Source organism: Zootoca vivipara, chromosome Z1 (assembly GCF_965207765.1).
Source record: "Zootoca vivipara chromosome Z1, rZooViv2.hap1.1, whole genome shotgun sequence".
Taxonomy (NCBI): Eukaryota; Metazoa; Chordata; class Lepidosauria; order Squamata; family Lacertidae; genus Zootoca; species Zootoca vivipara.
In genome coordinates, this window is record NC_142583.1 from 15104589 (window position 1) to 15129538 (window position 24950).

At 40.4% G+C, this 24950-nt stretch overlaps 1 protein-coding gene across 2 annotated transcripts in view; it reads left to right on the plus strand.

The window, feature by feature from the left end:
• The window catches only part of KLHL5 (kelch like family member 5), a 45492-nt gene that overhangs the window by 14069 nt on the left and 6473 nt on the right, over positions 1-24950 (plus strand). The window contains exons 1-8 of one of the 2 annotated variants that reach the window (XM_035111895.3): positions 4043-4440; positions 10107-10289; positions 12516-12652; positions 13552-13748; positions 20281-20493; positions 22085-22271; positions 23601-23825; positions 24780-24942. In XM_035111895.3, the coding sequence (XP_034967786.2) occupies positions 4058-4440; positions 10107-10289; positions 12516-12652; positions 13552-13748; positions 20281-20493; positions 22085-22271; positions 23601-23825; positions 24780-24942 (1688 nt within the window). In that variant the 5' untranslated portion in view covers positions 4043-4057. Of the gene's footprint in view, positions 1-4042; positions 4441-10106; positions 10290-12515; positions 12653-13551; positions 13749-20280; positions 20494-22084; positions 22272-23600; positions 23826-24779; positions 24943-24950 lie in introns of those variants that run through there. The other variant, XM_035111896.3, reaches the window with a different exon arrangement.

Here is a 24950-nt window from a genome sequence, read left to right on the forward strand (position 1 = left end):
GGTGACCCGCTCAGCCAAACCTAAGCTTAGGTACTGGTAAGTGTGCTGCAAGAGTAAAAAAGATTGGGAAGGGCAAAGTGTCTGTGCATTCCTCTCCAGGATCCCACACATTTACACAGTCCTGGTAAGCCATTGTTTGGCTTGCTGTGCTATGTGAATGAGCCATCATGTGTTAAATTGTATTTTACCATGTAAAGACACTCCCAAAACAGTGCTACGAGTAATTTTATATAAACATATTAAGTAGAATAAATGAGGGGGTGGGGAAATCAAAGGCTCAATTGAAAATACTGATTTTAAACTTGCAGTGATGCTAGGGACTACAGATAACTAGTATTTTGTAGATCAGGTAGGGCTTATATAGGTAGGTAAAGGTAAAAGGTAAAGGACCCCTGGATGGTTAAGTCCAGTCAAAGGCGACTATGGGGTTGCGGCGCTCATGTCGCTTTCAGGCCAAGGGACCCAGCGTTTTCTGGGTCATGTGGCCAGCATGACTAAACAGCTTCTGGCGCAACAGAACACTGTGATGGAAACCAGAGTCCATGGAAACGCCATTTACCTTCCTACCACAGTGGTACCTATTTATCTACTTGAACTAGCGTGTTTTCAAACTGCTAGGTAGGCAGGAGCTGAGACAGAGCAACAGGAACTCACCCCTTTGTGCGGATTCGAACTGGCAACCTTCTGATTGGCAAGCCCAAGAGGCTTAGTGGTTTAGACCACAGTGCCACCCTCATCCCTTCTTATATAGGTAACCACTGTTGGGGATATGAGGTTTTGTGAATATGTTCTCATCTGTTCACCATGAGTTGGATGGTACTGGTATATCTGAATAAACCTTCATCAGCTGTTAATCCTTCTATCCATCCATCTCGCACAACTTGTGCTAGATTTTTAACAACAGCTCATGATGATAGTATGAGGGCAGTTTTGCACATCATTTTAAAATTGGTTGCATGAATTGGGCCTCAGACTCTTAAAATACGTTGCATTGACTATGTGAGTTTTTATCATTAAATTCCATACCTTCTGTCAAATTTAGGATTCTGCTTTGATGCAAAGCCTTTTTTCAGTCTGCTTATTATTCAGGAGCCGCATATGTTGAGAAATGATGATTAATTACATTGCAAGTTGTTCTGCTGTCTTATCTTTTAAAACAGCATGTGCTGAGCAAAAGTAGAGCACTTGGTTGGCAGCTCTAATTTAATCAATTTAGAAACCCAGTGCAATATGGAAAAAATCTGCTTTTTTAGCCCATGCAAATTTAATGTTAATAGAAGTCAATATTCTGTTTCAACAATTTTTCATGTTTGGAAACAATTAGAGGGGGTATAAATTCTTCAGAAAAATCAACCAATCAACTTGAATCTAGCCAAAGCATACCTGGGGTTGCTGAATCTCTAATTGGTTATCTTTTCTATTTTTTAGTGCAATTGCATGTTCTAAAAATTTGTAAATGACAGTTCTTACAGAAGGTTCAGACAATGTAAATAATGTTTCAGAGCTGTTATGCCTGCATAATGGTCTAGGTTTCTAGAATGCTAGTAAATATGTATTAGCTGCGGTATCACAAGAATTCAGACAGTATCAGTTGAAGGGGACCAGCTGACCCAAAGGCTGAGCGTAGCATATACTGATTAAGGCTGCTTATGTGATGCAGGACTGCTGAAGGGACTGGAAGCCCTTAGCCTGAGATTAGCTGAATTGTCTGCCATGTGTGAAATGATTCTGTCACTGAAGTAAAAATGTAATGGTACCTGCCATAGTTTGGTGGAGAGAAGTCTGCAGTGACCTTCCTCTGAAAGGCAGTGCTTGTGGAGTTGTACTTTCACAAGTATATGATTCAAGCTGAAATAAGCACAAACAAAATATGAGCCATTTTTCTGCACCCTATTCATAAAAGGGCAAATCCCCATGGCTTGTAGTAGTCAGAAAAGTTTTTGTTGTTGTTCGTGTTTTATTATATTAGCTTTTCTTTTCTTTTTCTTCTTTTAGACAACAAGGAAGAAACCAAGGGAGGGGGGGTGAAGCAGGAGCCACATTGAATTACATTGCTGATAAAAAGCACTGTTGGGCCACATCCATATTGATTAATTACTCTGAAAATGATAGACTATGCATATATGCTAGCATACTCTGTCCAAATAAGTGTTTGAAAGTTGCTGTCTATAGTAAGCTGTACACTCAAATACGAAAGGGATTAGTCCAGGAACCTGGTACTTGCTAGTTCCGAGACACCAGTGATGTGGGGTGGGAAATTGTCCACAGAGGCATACCTGTGGGTTGACTAGGTTGACCCCCACCAAGTGGGGGTGCAAAAATCGTGCCTCTCCACTCACATTTGTTTTGTCAGATTTGTGTTCGTTTTTGTTCATGTCATTGGGGGGGGGGAAGCTTCTCCCTTCTAAAGGAAGCCTTCTTGTGTGCTTAAAATAACTGATAGGAGAAAGCCTGCAATTCATTAGCCATCTATTCTCTTTGTTAAAGAGTTGCATCAGTATTTCATAACAGAGAAAGACACAATAGAAACCAAAATTGGAATTGTTCTATGTTCAGTTTACCATATCTTCTGGCGTATAAGACAACTTTTTAACCCCGGAAAATCGTCTCAAAAGTCGGGGGTTGTCTTATACGCCGGGTATAAGAATCTGCGTGTGAGAGACAGAAGTTGCCAGGTGCGTAAAAAGGGCTGTGCGCGCAGCCTCCGCGCTGGTTTACGCCCGATGGAGGGGTAGCGGCTTAGCAAGGTGGCTCTCAGCTCCCACACACCTGCTCCCCGTCGCCTTTTCCTCACCTACCCTCCGTGTCTCCTCCACCGTGGAGGGTGGTGGGTGGGCTCGCCTGCAGGGATGGGGGTAGTGCGGCTCTGCCAAGCGGCTGGGCTCAGGCTTGGAGCGAGTTGGCGCCTCCCATATGCTGCTGCTGCTCCTCCTCCTCCTCCATGGCTGCAGAAATAAGCACTGCACCTCCTTCTCCTTTCCCCCGCGCTGGGCTCACTCCGCTCAGCCGAGCTTTGCCACCAGCGCACGCACAGCTGCCTCCGTTTAAAAAAGCCACCCTTCCAGCTCTTCCCCCTTGTGAAGAATAAGCGCAGCACGGGGACTTACTGAGCAGCACCAGAAATCACATCTGCGCAGCTGCAGCTGCAATTTCTGGTGCTGCAGACATTTTGGACATGGGCAGTGCGGCGCCAGAAATCGCTTCTGCGCATGTCCAGAAGCCGAAAATCGCATCTGGACATGCGCAGAAGCGATTTCTGGCACCGCACTGCCCATGTCCAAAATGTCCACAGCCAGAAATCGCTTCTGTGGCTGCGTAGACGTGATTTATGGCACAGCTCGCCGCGTCTATATTTTTAGTGAATGTCTATATTTTTGCTTTAAAATTAGGGGGCCATCTTATACGCCCAGTCACCTAATATGCCAGAATATACGGTACCCTGTATTGGAATTACTCTTATATATGTGTGGTCATTAACTGAAGCAGAATATTTCAGTGGGTTTTGAAATCATGGTGGTGATTCAGTTCTTTCTCCCACTTCTCTCCCCCCCCACCCCAATATTTGTAAAGGAAAGGGTTAACAGGATAAGTAACAGAGCCTCTGAGAGAGCATAGGAATTGTGTTCTTTGTCATTTGTGGTTTAGGAAAAAGAGCTTGTGGACAGTCTCTGAAAGTGCTTTTATACAAGCTGTTAGTGCTGGCAGGAGTTAATGGTAAGAGGATGAGGAGACAAGCAAGAGAAAATGCAGTGGATGCTTTAATGAAGCTGATTAGTGTCCTTCCTGATGAAAGTAGCAATTCAGCCTTCTCTGTTCATTTTCTTTTTAATTATCCCTTCTAATTATCTAGATAAGAGGGCTTCCTACAAAATCCTGTGCTCCATATTTGAATGTAATAATATTCTCTCAAAAGAATGAAAATGGGGGGGTAGCGACACCCATCTACTCATAAACTGGCAGACTATGTGTGTCTCTTGTCCTGGTTGGATGAACAAATCTTCTTTATGTGCATTGCTGCTTGCCCTGTTGCCTAGACGATAACTTGCTCTCGCTGAAGATGTCTGGCTTTCGTAAAGAGTTCGACGTGAAGCAGATTTTAAAAATCAGATGGAGGTGGTTTGGGCACCAGCAATCTACTCCTAAACCTAGCATCGACTGCCAGCCAGGAGACTTCTGGGACAGAGGACATAATGCAACTACTGGTGGGATAAAGTTCCTGAATCCAGACACCCTACCACTGCCTTTTACATCAGTTGGTTTTCCGAAGTCCAACCAACAGGCTTTCCAGAATTCACCTTCTTGGCCAATGGCATCCAGCTCTGAAGTGCCTACATTTGAGTTCACCACAGAGGACTGTGAAGGTGCACATTGGCTTGAAAGACCATATGCTGAAGACGGAGCTAGTGAAGAAGAAAATGTATCTGACAGCAGTTCATGCAGGTTGTTACTTCCTTATTGTGAGAAATTAGTTGTGCCCTATATTTATATGCATAAAATTGGGGGGGGGCACCCCATCCATTGTGGTGCTGTGAAAATTCTTAACCATGGTGCAGCCAAGGCACTGGAATTCTAATTATCTTGCAGTGTATATATAATGTTTCTTTCACTGGCATTGCAAACCTGTATCAAAAGTATTTCTAAAGAGGCTGGAGATGGAATTTGCATTCTGTAGCAGCTACATTTTCAAGGCTTTGTGAAGAAGGGTTGATGGAACTAGGAGAGAGATATTTTAGCTATAATCTCTAGGCATGTTCTGCATTCTAATGTGTTACCTTGACCTATTTTTTTCTGGAAATTACTACTTGTGTTCTGAACATGAGGCAAAAACAGAGTAATATTTAAGGTTAGTTTTTGAGGCTCTTTGAACCAATCTAGCTGAAAAAAGGTTGGGTGCCATACTCTGGAGAATATATGACTGGGGTTGCATTTATAGTAAAATTAAAACAATATTTTGCCATAACATTATGCTAGCTGAACATTTAAGGTATTTTGTGGTATTTGAGACAGCAATCCTATATACACTTACCTGAGAGTAAATCCAATTGAACTTAATAGGGTGCACTGAGAAGACATATACTTGTTTGCTCTGTAAGAACTTACCCTACTGTGTTTATTTTCCTATAGAATTTTTTTAATTGCAATTTTATTTTGGGGGGAGGTGTCAAGATTTCTTTTATCTTCTTTAATTTATTCAGCTGTATACTACAGACGTGGTACTTTTAAAATGTATTTTGCACTTTGTAATGTTGTGTACTGATGAAGCTGGTTGCTGAGTGATCCCTCCAGTCAAAGTGTATTTGAGTATTTTTATTTGATTTTTTGCACTGGGAAGAAAACATATTTCAAAAGGGTAGGAGAGTTGGAAGGAAAAACACAAATTTGGCTTATTCTTCAATGCATTTTTTTAAAGTGCCATGTGGAAAAATTTTATGGAAGCTGAAGGTTTAAATCCAAAATGTTTGAAAAAGTAACTAGGTGTGTGTATGTATATGTGTATGGATTTTAGTGTTTTTAAAAACATCTGTTCAATGTTTGTACAAAGACATTACTGTTAGTACACAAATTATTTGCAAGGTGTCAAATGAATTCTGTAAAAGAAAGGTCCAATTCTTCCAGAGATGTTTCTCTGGAGTACAAAGTAGCACAGAACAGCAATTCTGGTTTCTTGGTGATCATCATTAAAGTGGTGTGGGGGCTGGTTAAATACTATAGTATTTAAAATAAATGTGGAAGAAAACATTAGCATCTCTCCAGATACAGCATCCCCAGATAATAGAGTAACTGTATCCCCACCACTACCTCAATTTGCACTTGCAAACATGCTAATGTATATGCAGGTTAATGGGCATTATCCAATCCCATGTTTGCATGCAATGGAAGATGACTGTAGAGAAGTGCAAAGTCTGGAGGTCAAGTGTGTTGTTGTTTAGTCGTTTAGTCATGTCCGACTCTTTGTGACCCCATGGACCAGAGCACGCCAGGCACTCCTGTCTTCCACTGCCTCCTGCAGTTTGGTCAGACTCATGTTCGTAGCTTCGAGAACACTGTCCAACCATCTCATCCTCTGTCGTCCCCTTCTCCTAGTGCCCTCCATCTTTCCCAACATCAGGGTCTTTTCCAAGGAGTCTTCTCTTCTCATGAGGTGGCCAAAGTACTGGAGCCTCAGCTTCAGGATCTGTCCTTCCAGTGAGCACTCAGGGCTGATTTCCTTCATAATGGATAGGTTTGATCTTCTTGCAGTCCATGGGACTCTCAAGAGTCTCCTCCAGCACCATAATTCAAAAGCATCAATTATTTGGCGATCAGCCTTCTTTATGGTCCAGCTCTCACTTCCATACATCACTACCTGGAAAACCATAGCTTTAACTATACAGACCTTTGTTGACAAGGTGATGTCTCTGCTTTTTAAGATGCTGTGTACATGCCATTTATTCATCCAGGCCTCTGTAGCTATGTGAACTTACAAAACAACACCAGGCATGCTACAGTAAAGTGCTATACACTTTCCAACAAGGTGTCAATCCATTTTTGCAGCTCCCCCCTTACGGCTGCCAGCTCCCAGCCCAGGCATGCATTTTTGTCAATAATCACAACATGCTCAGTGTCTAGCTGCATCAACTTGATTAGGAGTAAGAGGTCCTATTGTGTGAGATGTGGCCAGCATGTGTGTCTCTGACCCTACAGGATTTATCACTTTAGCTAAGAAGAGGTGGAAAGGTCTGGTAGAACAGTGCACTCAGGTCTTAAGTCTGCTGAAGGTTGGGTCCAGAGTGGTCAAAGCATTCTGATTCAAAAGGCTTCCTTCTCCACTATTCTGGCTGCTTAGATTGCCTGCCTAGTTAGGGCCTTTTAGGATTCCCCCCTTGTGATGCCACATTCTTGCATGAAATCCATTGGCATGGGGAACAGCATGTAAGTAGACATTCATCTCTCTGTTTATAAAGGCTGGAGTGTTGCCAGTATTTAGTATTTTTCCCTTCATCTTTTTTAAATTTTACTTATTTTACTTTTATTTTACTTTTACTTACTGTCAACAAAGAGAATTTTGCTTGTGTTTTCTTGTAAAACAAGGCATATCTTTCTTCATTAGAAATATTTTCTGATGTCAAAAACTATCAAAATCTATTGCTTCATATTTTTTTATTATTATATGATTAGTGAAGGATGAATAAAAACAAAAACAATGCACACCTATGTATTTTATTAGCATTTAAATCTCCTTTCTCCTATGGATCTAATGAAATGTGGACTTTTCCAGTGGAATTCCATTTGTAGTGTTACAGTTGATAGGGACCTAACACATACCAGAAATTGCCTAGACTTCTGGAGTTGAATTGCAGAATTTCTGTAGTATACCATCGACAGCAGAGATGCTTGTAATTCAGAAACAGCTAAAGCTGGTAGCTGAAGCATTCATGTAAATAAAAGTTGTGATTATGGTGTCAATGTGTACTATTATTTGTTCTGGGGATAATTAAATTACCTACTATGTTGCTGGAAATAGAACCTAACCTTGGCATAGAAGATAGTCTTTAGCAACCTCTCCTGGGTGCTGTCTCTTTAAAAACGTGAAATTATGGATTTAAAATTTAGCCAAAGGTGTTGTCTACACTTTGGTGTTCAGTTGTAGGTTATGCACATACTTGAAAATGGTTGAAATGATTTAGTAGCTTTATAATGATGTGTTTTTTGTTTGTTTGCTTGCTTGCTTGCTTGCTTGCTTTTTAAAAAAAATTTTGAGTTGCTCTAAATTATCTTATAGATAATTGCAAAAGCCTAAGAACAAAGTTAGGATTGGAGAAACTGATTTTTCTCTGGTTTATGTCACTTTCCCATGTATTCACCCAGAGGTCTATTCTATCTTGTTTCTGCATTAATCTCATGCACAAAATTGCACCTTGAAGCACATTTTTACATTAATTTTCTCCCAAAATATGTATTTTTAAAAATCTCTTCTGATTTTCTTTCAGCTGAGAACTGTACTAGAACATTTGGGAAGTGGGAAATACAGTGGTACCTCGACTTACGAAGGCGATCTGTTCTGCGGCGCTCTTCGTAAGTCAAAACCTTCAGATATTTTGGGACTACAATTCCCATCATCCCTGACCATTGGTCCTGTTAGCTAGGGATGATGAGAGTTGTAGTCCCAAAACATCTGGAGGGCCGAGTTTGGGGGTGCTTGCCTTATTCAAATGTCAACAAAATTTGAGTATCCTGATGTGAACCATAAAAGCTTATAATACCATGTTCCTAATTGTGGTTGCCAGACTAACTATATCCAAGCACTGGAGAACATTAGCAGGCAATTTAATCACAAGTCAAATCAGTTATCCCATATACAGGCAATTTAATGAGGGAATGGACTACCCAGATATGGAACTTGGCCTTGATAGAAAGTATAACACACACAAAATGGTGCTCTGAGGACTGGGCAAGTTTATTCAACCTGGTGAAGCTTGATCGCTTATGTGGCTATGAAGAAATATGATTTTTGTCTGCCTGGCTCCCATGGTTGCATGTGGAGAAGTACTCTGGGTTGATTTTTAATCTTTTATTTCATTGATGGCTGACCTGTCCAGGGGGCGGGGTGGAGGTTGTGCAAAGGGGGTTTGTTTCCTTCTTCTTGCTTATTTACCTTGTGTTCTATGAAACAATAAAACAATTTTAAAATGTAGTTTGTGCCTGCAAAGATTCAATGTCCCATAATGTCCTGCTGAAATCCACAAATGTTCTCTCTGTGTCTTTCCTGCTTTTGTTGTGTTTTAGTGCTTCTCCAGATGCCAATAATGTGATAACACTGGGGATGCATTGCCTAACAAATAATAAAACTAAATGATGTGTAGGTAGTCCTGTATAACTCCACCACGGATGCACTGTTATTGTGTGAATGACAAGTTGCAGAATAAACCCACAAAAAACCCACAAAATAAACCCACACTAGTTGGGGGAGGGACATGACTCTTTTCTATTGTGGACTCTGTTAGAAGTGGATGATGGCCCTTCTCTCAAGCGTGTATATAGTCATTACTCATTTGAAGGAATAGGTGGGATGGCATCGACCCTTAGCTTCTTCCAGTCAGCAATGTGTGTGGTTTTTTATGCCATGGAAGGAGGCAAAGATGCCCTGCTTTCACAAACATACTGCCTGCAACCTTGGCTGTAGCTGAGCCTCCTGCTGCTCTGCTTCTCGCTGGAGTGGGAAGATATGTCAGAGGTCACTGCTGCTTTCATTCTACCATCCACCTATATATCTTCTTAATAGGCTGTTAATTTTGAAACCTAATTATGATCACATAATTGCCAGTGGCATTAATTGCATATTTGCTGAACAATTAACCACTTTTCCTGGCATAAGATGTTCATTAGCATGGTGCTCCAGTTGACTTCAGAGAGATGGCTGGAGCTCATAAAACGATGCTTGGACTTCAGTATCCCTTTGGATGTATGTGCAGGAGAGTGTTTTTGTTTTGCATACTCCTAGCAGCAAAACTAAATAAAATATACTCCACTGTAAAGAAGTCTTTGTTAGCTAGTCTGACTTCTTCGGTATACTGTTCTATAAAAATACTGTCATGTAATTTTAAACCATTTCCACAGATACAGCTAGTTTTATATTGACATAGAGAAAAAAGTTCAATGGGAAAACAAAATTGCATTGGAAGTGCAAGAGGGGAGTGCAAGAGGCATTAAAATATATGTGCATTTTGTTGACCTGTTACTTAGTTCATGAATTGTGGTTATTTTACATTGTATGGTTGCTTTAACTGAGTAGCACTTGAAAGTGGAAACTGAATAATACAAATGGAGTACAAAGGCAGTTTGCAGTGTAGAACAAACTGGCATGCCTTTGTTGGTGGGAATGCAATGATTAAATGCTGTAAGAATTATAACTTTAAAAAATCAATTTCTCGTGATATGTGCCATTAGTATCCAATCTTTCGTCAGTCACAGCAAGTCTTATATGGAAGAAGCTGTTAGAGATTCTGTACTTTGTCAAAAATGCCTACAAATGAATTAGTCTATTATTTTCTGAAATGCATAATACAAACATCTTTTATCTCAGGCTGTGAATATGAGTTTAAAATATATATCTTTTGTGCTTCCAGGACTTCTAGTAGCAGCCAGACTCTGTCACCGTGTCATACGATGGAGCCTTGTACATCCGATGAATTTTTCCAGGCTCTCAACCATGCAGAGCAGACTTTTAAAAAGATGGAAAACTACCTGAGACACAAACAATTGTGTGATGTAGTATTAGTTGCTGGTGACCGTCGGATTCCAGCACACAGGTAAATATGCAATTAGACTTTTCTTAAGTTACAACAAACTTCCCAAATTGACTGTTTGAAAAAGTTCCATAACTAGTCCACTTGCAATATGTTCATGTGGTGATTTGAACCAAAGATATTTTTTTCTAACAGCTGTCTTTGCAAAAGCCTTGTCCAAAAGAAATATTTGCAGTAATTTGAAAACCATAGAAAAATGAAGCACATGGGTAGTTTTTACATAAACATTTCACTGCTTGTGAAAAAGGAGCTGCTGGTGCATACTGGTGCATATTTGTCTGTAGGTAAGGTAGTAATTTTATTCATTTAGCTAAAAGCCATAACAAAGCACTTGTTTGTAAACACCTTACAGCCCTTAGCTGACTCTGCTTATAATGGCAAATGGGATCTACATGGCAAAAAAAATTTATTGAATTGTTGCTAGCCTTTTTTTTATTATTCATGAACTTCCCCATACAATTTAGTTGTCTATTATTACTAATAGGAAGTAGATGCTTTCACCCATTAGGGCTGGGCGATGACTGGTTTTCAATATCACGATATATCACCAGCTAAACATCTCAATATATCACGATATCTGAAATAAAGGAAGGAACTACGCAGAGGCGAACTGCTACTACATAAGGGTCTAAAACTGATAAATGATGATATTATCAATCACCTCATAGTCACTTTCAGCAGCAGGCAAGCCAAAATGCATCCAAATGTGACATTTGGTTTTGGGCTTGTCTACCAAATGGTGATATTCAGGGCAATCCAAAGTACGGTAATGAGTGAATACAAATAATCTGGGAATGCCAGCAGGCCTATTAGACAGCAGCAGCCTAGCAGCGGCAGAATCAACGTGGGGGGGGGGAGGGCAGAAGCAGCGGCAGCCTGGCAGTAGTGGCACAATAATCAGCAGTGAAGTTGTAAAGCCTTGTCATGGCAATGGGTGGGGTTGGCAGAAGTGGCAGCAGCCTGCAAGGTCTTGCCGTGGTGGCAGCAGTAGTGGTGGTCTTGCAAGGCATTGCGGCAGTGGCAAAAGCAGCAACAGCCTGCAAGGCCTTGTCATGGCTGTGGCAGTAGCAGTAGTGGCAGCCTGTGAGGCCTTGCGGTGGTGGCAGGAGACAGTGGCAGAAGCAGAGGTGACCTGCAAGGCCTTGCTGAGGCAGGCTGCCACAGCTTCTGCCACTGCCTCCCACTACCGCCAGGAGGACCTCTTGCCACCATGGTGAGGCCTCGCAAGCTCCACTGCTTGTGTCGCCACAAGGCCTCACAGTCTGCCGCTACTATTGCTGCCATCTCCCATTTTCGCTGTAAGGCCTCGCAGGCTGCCACTACTGCTGTCACCTCCAGACACAGTTCGTGCAGGCTACCACTGCTTCTGCTGCGACTTTGCATTGCCGCAGCGAGGCCTTGCAGTCCGCTGTTGTTGCTGTCATTCCCTGTCACTGCCATGAGGCCTTGCACTCCCAGATTATTTGTATTCACTATGTCTCATTGCCGTACTTTGGATTGTCCTGAATACCACCATTTGGTAGCCAAGCCCAAAACTAAAAGTCCTGTTGGGTTGCATTTTGGCTTGCCTGCTGATGAAACTTTTTGTGATTATTGATAATATTGTCATTTATCTGTTTTAGTCCCCTAAGTACTAGCAGTTGCCAGGACATTTCACCTCTGTATAGTTCCATCCTTATTTCTGACATTATGGTAGGTTGCAATGTTTAGCTGGTGATAACACTGCAACATTTAGCTGGTGATATTGTGAGGTTTAGCTGCTGATAACTTTGCAGTTTTTAGCTGATGAGTTATCACGATGTTTAGCTGGTGAGTTATCGTGATGTTGAAAACCTGATGTTGCCTAGCCCCCTTACACACATTGTAATTCACGATATATTGCCAGCTCAAATATTGTGAAACAGTTATCATGATGTGAACTTCAACCTTGTTTTGGATGATATATTTATATATTGCCCGGTCCTAGCACCCATTGAACTGCATTTCGTCAAAAAGTTCTCATTTTTGTCTCAATATTCAGATTAGCTTTAAGTGGTATTTCTTATTGGGCAGTGAAGTTGTAAAGTGCCAAAGAGGTAGATTAAGAAACATATTGAGAAGTAGATGATATCATAGTTTGTCAAGTTCAAAATGTTTTAAAAAATATTCTTCTTTCAAGGGGGTGAATAATGAAGCCATTAATATGAATGTCATTTTTTCCCCCACTTCCTTTGTTTCATATGGTTACAGATTAGTGTTGTCTTCTGTCTCGGACTACTTTGCCGCCATGTTTACTAATGATGTAAGAGAGGCAAGACAAGAAGAAATCAAAATGGAAGGTGTTGAGCCAAATGCACTATGGGCTTTGGTGCAATATGCATATACAGGTAATGAAAGTGGCTGGTAAAGTTGTCTAATGTATGTACATTTGTTTATTTTATTAGCTTTCTCACCTGCTATGAAGGGAAGGGGCTATTTACTCAAATAGCAACAAAGGCCTCACAGCTCCTGATACAATGGTTCCTCCAAATCTGTACTGTTTCATTTATTCCCTCTTAACTTACCAATAACCTGGTAACTGTGGGGTACAGGCCACAAAGCCAACCAAATATAGATGTTTATTCTGTCTTGTGGTATTGGTGTTTATTGTTAACCATGCTGATAACTTCAATTATTAGCAGTGTGAAAGTATAAGTAAAGTAAATATATAAATAGGGAAGACTGCAAAAACTCCTTTTTATGGCCTAGGAAAGGATTTGAGTGAAAAGGTCTTCTTTTGGCCTGAGCCAGCCTCATCCCTTTACCAGCCAGGGACACATCTCAGACCTGTAATGGGTGTAGCTAGAAACCAGGCAGTTAAAGTGGCAGCACAGCTTCTTCCCTCTATGCACTTCCAACCTCATGAACACAAAGTTGTCCTTGCTGGAGGCTAGGAGGCTAGCTTATAAGAAGAGACTAGGGCATTTGGGGTTTCTTCATTTAGAAAAAAAATATAACTTAGGAGGACATAATAGATAGAGGTTTGTTAAATTTTGAATGATGTGGAGAGAGTGGGTTGGATGCAGACTAATTAATTTGCACTTCCACTAAATTCCCATTGAAATCAATATAACTGGTCATGACTAACTTTTCTCATTGATTTCACTGGGACCCAAGTTCCACTAACAGTCTGAGTCTACTCCAGAGAGTTTTCTCTCCCCTCCCTTAGATTGGTCTGATATAGCAGAGTTGCTCTTGTAATATTATTATTTCCTAAATACCTTAAACTTCTTTCTGACTCTTCTAGGTCGCCTTGAATTAAAAGAAGATAATATTGAGTGCCTGTTATCTACAGCCTGTATTCTTCAGCTCTCTCAGGTTGTAGAAGCTTGCTGTAAATTTTTAATGAAGCAGCTTCATCCATCAAATTGCCTTGGAATCCGGTCCTTTGCGGATGCACAGGGTTGCACGGATTTGCACAAAGTAGCCCACAATTACACCATGGTAAGTTGTTTATATGTGCATCTACTGTCAGTTTATTAAAGAAGGAATTCAGCAGTGTGTTAAGGCGATCATTCTATCAGAGCAAGCATTTTGGCTTGTCAGACCGAATGATCCCCCCTCTTCCCCCTCCTGCTGTTCTGCAAGTTCTCTGACTCAGAAAAACCAATTTCAGTGGTTGTAGGGGGAGGAAAGGGACAGAAAGTCCCACTGCTCAAGCAGAAGCTCTTATACAGGGCTTCCACTGGTGAGACCCATTGAATTCTGCCCCCTGGATTTATTTATTTTACAGGGATCTAGGGAAGAGAATAATAATGTTTTGGCTACTGCAGAATATGTCCCCTGAATAGCTGGCATGGCTTATGGATAAGATAGTGGGCTGGAAACTCCCAGTTCACATAATCTCTGCTGTCAACTGATTTGCTTTGGGCAAGCTGCTCCATGTCTGACATGAAAAAGAAATTTGCCTACCCTAGGGGACTGATGATTGCTGGGATAATGATATTCGTGGTGATGATATCTGAAGTGCTTTTAGCACTTAGAAAGAGCACTCCTATATACGTACACACTTGGGATGGGTCAGTCGGTTCTGACATTCATTTGGTATTTTCTGTTCCACTTTCATCTGGTATTTTCCTTTCTGATGCAATTGGTTTAGCACACTCACCCACTGGCAAAACAATCCAAAGTTTCAGTTGCTGTCGCTGAGGCTTTCTGGAGCTGAGTTGCTCATTGCAGTAGCAGTGGATGGTGGGCAAAGGGGACAGGCAAATCAGGCACGATCCTTGCACCAGCAGTTGGTCTCACGATGAGCCTGTGCCAGGTGTGAAAGCAGCTCAGATGAAGTGGATTCGAGGCCAGCTCAGTTCCACCTTCAGAATGCCTCGTTTTGGGACTTTCTGTCAGCAGGGATACTGCTGGCGGGCCTTCCACCTTCCTGCACTTTCAGGCAGAAGGGAGAGGTCTGGGCCAGTGGAGTGCTGCTTGCTTGCATCATTCTGCTGGTAGGAGGCTGGCAGAAGCAAGCAGAGGAATGCCACTGCTCAATCCAACCCTCCCCCCCCCAGCCTGATGTGTGTATGGGGGTTTGATTGTAATCTAAATAGTAAATATTTTTCAGCTGATTTAATGATACAGCATATACATTTTTGATGTTCCTATTTTTAAAATGTTTCAAATACGTTATCTTTTATTTTTATTGTATTTTTTAAAACTAGTTCTTTGTTTTCCATCCTGCGCTCCTTTGGGATGAAGGGCAAGTTATGTATTTAATAAATTATATCAGTATATTCAGAACAACTTGGCAGATGTGTGGTACGGAGATAAACTGATCTCTGTGTTCTACCACTCACCTGCCATCTTGTTCTCAAGTTGGGTTACTTTTGCATAATATGAAATTGGTCCTCAGTGCTTCCACAGATTCGTAGATATATGATGAACCTGTTGTAATGTGTAAAGTACATGCTCTGAGCATCTATACAAGAGAGCTTAGTGGTGCCTGGTATTCAGAAGTGTGTATTCTATTTGGCTATAATAACTAGTTGCCATTGGTAGACCCTTTCTTCATGAATGTCTATAATCCCTTTTGAAACCAGCAGCCGTGCTTGCATCTTCTGGCAGGGAATTCCATAAATCAATCATCTTATGCAAGTAAGTACTATCCTTTGTCTGCCCTGACCTGTTGCCAGTCAATTTCATTGGGGTAATCCAATGCAGGTCTAGTACTTTGCACTTGATCCTTCACCTTTACTTGCCCACATAATAGCAAGTAGGTTTGGACAGTTCTCCAGTAGCACACTTTAGCATAATGTACTCTGGCACAGTTTCAGAGTACAAATAACTAACATTGAGCTGATAAGGTTGGGGGGGGGCACCCTGCTATACTTCCTGTGCATGTGTGCATAGGCCGAGACAGTATTCTATGAGAATAATCCATGCACAGATTCAGTATCCGCAGTAGACTAGTTTCTTTCCTTTCTATCTGCTGAGTTCTGCCTAGAGTAATGTTAGACCCAAACTGTTAAAGAATTATTCCTACTTTTGCTAAAGATTTCACCTCAAGAATTCAGTCAGGCAAGGTATATCCTTTCTGTTTTTCCCAGTGGTTTGTGATCATTTGCCTTTTTACCTTTTGTATGCTTTTGATGCACCATTTCCTCCTCTGTTAAGAAGCTTTGGAGATGTTTAATAAAGCTGTGGCCATTGAAATAGCTACCTTGAAGCTATTGACACTGCAATAAACAGTGGCACAATTATAACCTTTAATAGTTTGACAGGAATGAAATTTAAATTAGTTGGATTTTAGAAAGCTATTTTCCAGAGTAATTAGTTGTGCTAGATGAACCCTTCCAAGGGCCTTTTTAAATGTTGTTTAGTTCCAACAGAGATGTGAAATTCAATTTTAGTAATAATGGTTTGAAATGAATGTTGCCATGGAAACAGAATAGAAATGCGTAGTTCAATTGAATGTTCATGTAGAATAAATCCCCTACTAATTTCATTTGCTTAAAAACTGCTTGAAAGCAAGGAAATGTTGGCACTAAAAACAGCAACCATTTTATGTTTATTTTTAAAAGTATTATATAAGTGTGCAATGTACCTATACCAATGCTAAAACACTGTACCTTATGAAAAGCAGTTTATTGTGCATTGCACTTCAAATGATGGTAAATAGCAGAAAAGCCAAAGTAGGGAGCATTTGTGCATGCTTGCTTCATTTGTTTATTTAAAATATTTATACTCTGCCTTTCCTCAGTGTCCTTTAAGGAGGTTAATTAGTAAAATACAACACAATATAAACAGTACAAAGCTGTGTTTTCAGAGAAATGCTACCCCATGCAGCACAGGTTGAACTCCTATTTCTAGATCCCCTATTCTATTAACCAAGAGCATGTTGTCTTGTCTGGATTATGTTGTAGTTTTCTAGCTATCATTCAGTCTATTACCAACTTCATACACTGGTTCAGCACTTCCACAGCTTCCCTGGAATTTGATGGAAAGCAGGGAGGGAGGGAGAGATGAGTGTCATCCATACATTGGTGGCACAGATTCCAAACATCTTTACGACATCCCAGCATGGCAGACAAACAAAAACCCAAGGGGGTGAGCAGGAGTCCTGCCCCCCCCCCGGGAGCCTTTTTCTGTTGCATCTCCACACTGTTTTGCTTTTTATGATGACTTAAAAAATATTAATGTATAAAAAGGTAAAGGGGACGCAGGTGGCACTGTGGTCTAAACCACTGAGCCTAGGGCTTGCCAATCGGAAGGTCTGTGGTTCACATCCCCATGACGGGGTGTGCTCCTGTTGCTCAGTCCCAGCTCCTGCCAACCTAGCAGTTTGAAAGCACATCAAAGTGCAAGTAGATAAATAGGTACCACACTGGCAGGAAGGTAAATGGCGTTTCCATGCACTGCTCTGGTTTCGCCAGAAGCGGCTTAGTCATGCTGGCCACATGACCCAGAAAAACTGTCTGCAGACAAACGTCTGCTTCCTTGGCCAGTAAAGCGAGAGGAGCGCCGCAATTCCAGAGTCGTTCACAATGAATGTGAAATATTTATAGTTCCATTTAAACCTGTTTTGGCATTCCAGTTGGCCCTGTTCATATGTAGCCTTATCTAAGGAGCTGTTTACTCCATGTAGGATGTATATATAAGCAATTAACGCATCCAATCTCATAAAAAGCTATTTTGTAAAGCTTTTATATGAAACTATGAGTTGTTCAATAATGCAACTTCACAACTAATTTTAAATGAAAACAACTGTGTGTGGGCCTGCCAAAGATTCAGTTGAAGTATTTCTTGGTTTAAGAGATCTTCGAGCAAGTAATCTCTAGAGGACTGCTCTAAACTAATAGGCTTTCATTAATGGAACAATGCATTTAGTGTTTCTTGAAAAGGTTGGCATGGTTTTGTTTCATGTACCTTGACATATAAATAAGTAAGACAGATTTCAGTTCTGTGTCACTTCAGTTTACAAGAGGGTGTTGCTCCTGTATTAAAATAATATAATGTTCCTCAATATTTATACTCTGTTCACTGCACTGTTGATTTTAAGCAATAAGATTTATATCTTTATTATATTTTTAGAAGCCCAAGTGCAGAATGTAATGTGTTGTACAAAATTCAGTGTTCCACATTTTAGCTCTTATGGTGGCCAATAGGAGCTTGAAATATATGAGATAGTTGATTTTACTTGCAATGTTTTTGCAAATTTTCTGCAGGTGTGTTGGGAAATGGAGCTTGGGCTGAAGTCATCTATCTAAACTCACTTGCTAGGGAGTAACCCCATTGAACATAATAGGAATTGACTTTTAAGTAAATATGCATAGATTGCTTTGCAAGAGGGAAATTGATAACAGTAAATGGGAGGCATGAATTCATTCAAACCAAGTGCAGTCACTAAGTACTAGGGTGTAGGAGCTGATCTGCAAAACCTAATCCTAGTACCTCACATTTCCCTTCGAAGCTCAGCGTATTCTCTGCTTGTCTTCAGGCAGATCAGGGTTATGGTCTGCCTTAGCTTAGTAGATGTGGATCTGGTTTATGATGCATGCTGGCACGAGTATTTGAGGGCTGTCTCCATCGATACCTTCTGACTCATGTTTTAAGTTCTGCACATGTGGTCCTACTAGTTCTGTCATTAGTGGACAAAAGCCCATGGCCTTTCTTCTGACAACAACCCATCTATGAAACTCCCCCCTGCTCAAGATCCAATTTCTCCCCACATTGGTGACATTAGGAATCAACTCAAAACATATTTGTTTTGCTAGGCTTTTGATGGTTATGTGGAAATTGTAATAGAAATGTTTTGACTTTGTTCTGTTGTTGTTGATTTGTTCATGAATTTTAATTTCTCTGTGTGTGTTTGATTTGAGCACAAGGAAGCAGTACCACACAAGGGCCTTGCCTCTCATCCAGTGACAGCAGCTAGGATAGAAATTGCAGTGCAATGGAAAGAAGATCCCAATCTCCAGTGACATTGTGATTTTATACAGACAGACCTGAGGCATAGAAAGCTGCCCTATATCAAGATTATTTGCCCATGTAGCCATCTACTCTGACTGGCAAAGGCTTTCTGAGGTTTCAGATGGAAAAGTTTTTTCACCATCCACATAACCTGCTACCTGATCCTTTTCCTTTTCTGTTCTGTCTTTTCTATTGTAACTCTTTGGGTAGAGACTGTCTTGTATTTTTAATCTGTGCACTGCAGTTTATAAATGATTAATAATAATATAGTTTAGCTTCTCTTTATGTCAGTTTGTGAACCCTATATATATTATGGGAGTTTTGTCCCCAGTTTATAATTTTGTTCTTTACTCTTTCTCCTTTCTTTTTCTATTTTGTTCTATGTAGTAAATGTATCTTTCATTATTTGATGTAATATTGAAAACACCAAATAAAAATTAAAGATATGAAAAGAAAATTCATGGGCCATATCTCATGACTCTTAGAACTCTTAAGTAATGACTGAATAAGATTTCCAAGAAGTGTGTGGTGCCCTGCAGACTATTACTATTAACCCTAGAATAGTGGGCATCTGTCTGTCTCAAGAGACAATGGAGTGTGCCTCCGGGGGTGAAGTCAAACTGCTGTGTTAGCAGCACCAAAATGACCTGCCCATGGCACAAGCCTGGGCAGTATGTATGGAGGTCCGGGGCTACCCATGTCCCAAGAAGATTGTTGTTGTTATGTCTCAAGGTTATCAGTCAGAGGGAATGCTTATTCTCTGGACCTGCTCCATAAAACATAGTGCCTTCATTTATCTTTCTTCTTGCCACAAATTCCAAATTTTGCACAAGCTTTAAACACACTGATTCAGGGTAGAAAATGCAAATCCCTGTACAACATTTTTTAAAAAATCCACAAAGTAACGTAGCTTGTGCTACTTTCTGCAGACAAATAATTTATCTGGGTAGCTTTTGAGTGCTGAACGAAGCTTCCTCTGTTTGTTTTCTTTATATACTGTACTTCCTTTCTCCCACGCCACCCAAGGCAGTTTACATTTTTAAAGATACATAAATGCTACAGATGTTACAAAATAAAGAACAGGGTTCTCTCAGGAGCTGACAGCATGAGATTGCTAGCCTACGTCTCCTTGCTTCTGCTTTCCTTCAAGGACACAGAGCCCTTAAGTACCTCCAGAGAAAGGGGAGGCTACCCCAACTTATCTTAAGCAACTCTTTAGGAGTTGCTGTTATGTGCATCCTGACCTGGACTTCTCCCCTTCTGCCTTTCTTCAAGGCACACAGGTCTTCACAAATTTAAGCTGGGGTTGTATGCTTGTTGTCTAGCCCACCACTGTTTCCATCACTGCAATGCCATACCTACCAGCACTCACTCCAGAGCCACAGTGGCAGCAGTTTCCTGCCGCAAGGTACTGAGACTGAAAAGAGGTAAAACTTCTTCGCAAAACTGGAGTGGGAAGTTACATAACAAGCAGTTCTTATTTTTCAGCATACATATCCACCTGCAGTTATACTTTACAAGGTCTCTGTCCCCATTAATATCAAGATGTTTTGTTTGTTAAACTTTGTAGGATCATTTCATGGAAGTAATTAGAAACCAAGAATTTTTATTGTTACCAGCCACTGAAATTGCAAAGCTTTTAGCAAGTGATGATATGAATATTCCAAATGAAGAGACCATCCTCAATGCATTGCTTACATGGGTGAGACATGATTTGGAACAAAGAAAGAAGGATCTCAGCAACCTCCTGGCATACATCAGGCTGCCATTACTTGCACCACAGGTAAATAAATGGCTGCAATCTGTATAGCTGTTCTTTCATCTTTCACCAATTGATACCAGTAAATTAAGGTGATATGGTTTGGTTGCCTCCCACTTGGAAACCTCTGCGTTCATGCAGGGAATCAGCTTACCATTAATACAGTGCCACCAGTAACACACTGTGGTAATGTAAGCTTTTAATAATTAGGGACTGGTTGCCCCGAGGACTATAGCTGAATTGGTTCTTTTATAAATAAATGTTTGTTTTGAACATCTTTCATATTTTACATTTACTCAAGGTTCTTAAGACAAAGATTTTGTATATGGGTCTTGTGTAGGAAAAGAAACTACAGTGGTAGTTATGAACTTAATTCGTTCTGGAGGTCCGTTCTTAATCTGAATCTGTTCTTAACTAGAGGCGTGCTTTCGCTAATGGGGCTTCTTGCTGCCGCTGTGCCACCAGCACACGATTTCCGTTCTAGGGCAAAGTTCTCAACTTGAGGTAACTCTTCCAGGTTAGCGGAGTTTGTAACCTGAAGAGTTTGTAACCTGAAGCGTTTGTAACTCGAGATACCACTGTAATTGCATCCATGGTTATTGTAGAGCAGGCACCCCCAAACTTCGGCTCTCCAGATGTTTTGGACTACAGTTCCCATCTTCCCCGACTACTGGTCCTGTTAGCTAGGGATCATGGGAGTTGTAGGTCAAAAAATCTGGAGGGCCGCAGTTTGGGGATGCCTGTTCTAGAGCAGCGGTAGGGAAATTTTGGTTCTGTGGGGCAGATCTGTTTCAGGATTGACATCAAAGGGGGGGGGGAATTTGACATGTGGGCAGCCTCACCTGTCAGATCACCTGATGTCACAATGTTGTCAGATGATTTGGCACTTTGAAGTTCTGATATCTGGACCTCCAAGCACTGTGCAGACAGCAAGGTGCATCTGCCCCCATCTCCAATCAGAAAGCAGATTTGCTTTCCTGTCCATCCTTGTTCCAGGAGTGATTTCCACTGAAACCACAGCTAAAATTGAGTGTGTGTGCCCCCCCCCATATTTTAGCTATTGGATTCATGTCCCATTATACATACTAAAGCTAATTTTCGTCATCTATCCCTTTAAAAATCCCTTGCCCTTCCCTATGGAATCAACTGCCATAACAGTCATCAACAGTAATAAGGTTGAAGTGACCTCTGCTTCAGAGTATCTGAAGATGATTTTTTCATCTTTCATCTTGTTATTTATTATGACTATGACAGATCAACATGGCTATCCACCTGAATTTGGAGCATGTGGTTGACAGTGACCAAGATCAAAACTAAGATAGGCACTATTCTGAATTATTAATGGTTTGCATACAGCAAATGTTACACACAACAAACTGAAAACAGCCTTAGTACTGCAGTACTGATCCAAATGCCCACCCAGGGAATGTATTGGCTAAACTTTAGAGACAGAAGTTGTGCTCATTTATCTCTGTAATCTTCTCTATCAAAGTGCCTGCGTTTACGCAAACATTTTACTCTCTGTATTGATTGTAGTTGTGTTATTTTGGCATTTTATGTTCAGAATTTTCCTGTTGATTTATTCAAGTTCAGCACATCGTCTTCTTTTTTCTAGTTTTTAGCAGATATGGAAAACAATGCACTCTTCAGAGATGACATTGAATGTCAAAAACTCATTATGGAAGCAATGAAATACCATCTGTTGCCAGAGAGGCGGCCCATGTTGCAAAGTCCTCGTACAAAACCTAGAAAATCTACAGTTGGTGTGTTGTTTGCAGTTGGAGGCATGGATGCGACTAAAGGTATGGATTATAGGATGTCTGTACTACAGATGAAAACACACATATCACTTCAAGAGTAGAAAGGCTAATTTGTGATAGGACTTACTTTCAGCTAGATAAAAGCCGGCTGTGAGGATGCCTATTAGTTAGCATTTTGTAACTACCACCCTGTTCTATTCTCCGCCCTCACCTCCCCCCAAAGGAAAATCTGTGACGTGGCTATGCAACTGTGTTTAAAATATTTGTGGCTTATAGTAATAAGATTAAGTATGAACATATAAATGTATATGAACTACATAACCCCCCTTCCTGTAAACCCACCTGAAATATATGGGGGTGGGGGTTTGGGTGGGTGGAACTGAAGGGTTCAGCTTGCTGGTATGGATGTGTTCCATGAAAATTGCACACCTAGGCTTACAATATGGATGCAGAACTTCTGATTGCTCTTACAATCTCTTACCTTCCTTAACCTATTAAATGATCCTTGGAAACATAACCACATGGTGGCTGTTATGTTATTGGTGAAAGTATACCAGCCTTACCTTAATCAAGTTCAACAAGTTTGCCTGTTTTGATTAAGAAAAAATCCAAGTGAAAAAGAAGTTATTGTAAACTATTATATGATATGATTTCACCTCTGTGCACACAAATACTGTATTCAATGAAATAAGACAAAAAAATAATCCTAGAAATTAATGCTGTCAATAAAGGTGTATACATACAATGCTGTGTATTCATAGTTTTAAAAAATCTGAAGCTATCTTAGTATATTTAAATAATTACTAGTTACTAAAGTATTTTATTAAAAAATTATTGTAATGATTGCTTAAGTGACTTCTCATGCTGTGTTGAATATGGATTCTGAATATACAGCTGAACTTGCAGCACATTTTCTTTCTAGCTTCAGTTAGTATTTCATATTGCATGCATGAAGAAATTATATTAGACACATTGAGGAGAGAGCAAATATAAATTCCAGGAAAGTGTGACAGATCATTTGATACTAGATAGCTAAGTTCTACAAACTAGTTGATTTTATATCTGTCCATAAATTGTTAACATTCCGTTCAGATTTGGTAAGACAAAATATTTAGCAAATTATTATTTGAAACCTTCTTTATGTAATCGCTATTGACATCACATTTCAAGTACAGTATGCACTTTGAAACTACATGAGAACTAATGTATTGTGTTTGTGTGTGTGTGTGTGTGTGTGTGTTTGGGAATAATTCTTTTTTAAAAGACGTAATCAGATTGTTTATCATTATCTGAACCAAATCTATTGTATTTTTGTGGAAAGTGATCACAAAGATTTGAGTTTTTAAATTAATATTTTATATTACTGCTAAGGAGCAACAAGCATTGAAAAGTATGATCTCCGTACCAATATGTGGACTCCTGTAGCAAATATGAATGGAAGAAGACTACAATTTGGAGTAGCAGTATTAGATGATAAGTTGTATGTTGTTGGTGGTAGAGATGGACTGAAAACACTGAATACAGTGGAGTGTTACAACCCAAAAACAAAAACTTGGAGTGTGATGCCACCTATGTCCACACACCGACATGGTCTGGGTATGTATCTTTTTTTTATAACTAAAAGCAAGATATGTGGTGTGATCATCTCATTTCAATGAAATGCTTCCTTGAAAGTGCTACTTGGGCTTCTTTGATACACTTTATATCAGTAGCAGGCAATTTGTAATAGACAAAAATCAGGGGGGGGGACTTTAGGCTTTAATTTAATTTTCATCTCGAGCATTATGATTTCTTATTGCATGTAGGTATGTGCAGTTCTCTGAGACACTTTTTATACAGCATATTAGCTCCCCCCCAAAAAATAATAATATTGAGATTGACTTTCCTTTGAAGAGTGGGAGAAAGTCACTGGACCTTCTTTTGACAGAAAGAAGACTAGAAACATTATAGCAGTCAAAACCTAATGCCTCCAAAACCAAGAGACCATCTCCCCCCCCCCTTTTCCCGTTTCATTAATTTTGAGTGAGGGACTGAAGAGTTTTCATATTTTTAATTTGCAGTTGCCGAATGGGGATATTATAGAAATATTGTGATATGTCTGCTTGTCAAGGCTCAAGTGTTTCTCTGTTCCTGTACAACTGTGGGGCGAAATTATCAGGATTCTTAGATGAGGTGATCAATTACAGTAGGCAGGCATTCCCGAGAGGCAGTTTATCCATCCCCATAAACACTGCAGCATTGGCTCCTTTGGCAGAAAATAAATGAATTAATTACTAAAGGAATGGATGTTCCTTTGAAAATATGTTGTAATGTGGTTGGAGAGTGGATGGGCAAGATGTTGAATGTATTGTAGGATGCCTTTCAATAGTTTGGCCAGTGTTCCATCTGAGTCTCAAAATACTCTGTAGAATCCCTAGTTCTGATTTCCTCATCAGAAAAATAGATGAGGAAATCATTTTTGAAGATGTGACCGTTTGAAACCACTGCAGTATGTCATATACAATTGGGCCATTTCACATTTTGAAATAATAGTGTTTTCTTTACTCGAAGGGGTGGCAGTACTGGAAGGTCCTATGTATGCTGTAGGGGGACATGATGGCTGGAGCTATCTGAATACTGTCGAAAGATGGGATCCACAGGCACGTCAGTGGAACTTTGTGGCTAGCATGTCAACCCCAAGGAGCACAGTGGGTGTAGCAGTATTAAGTGGAAAGTAAGTAA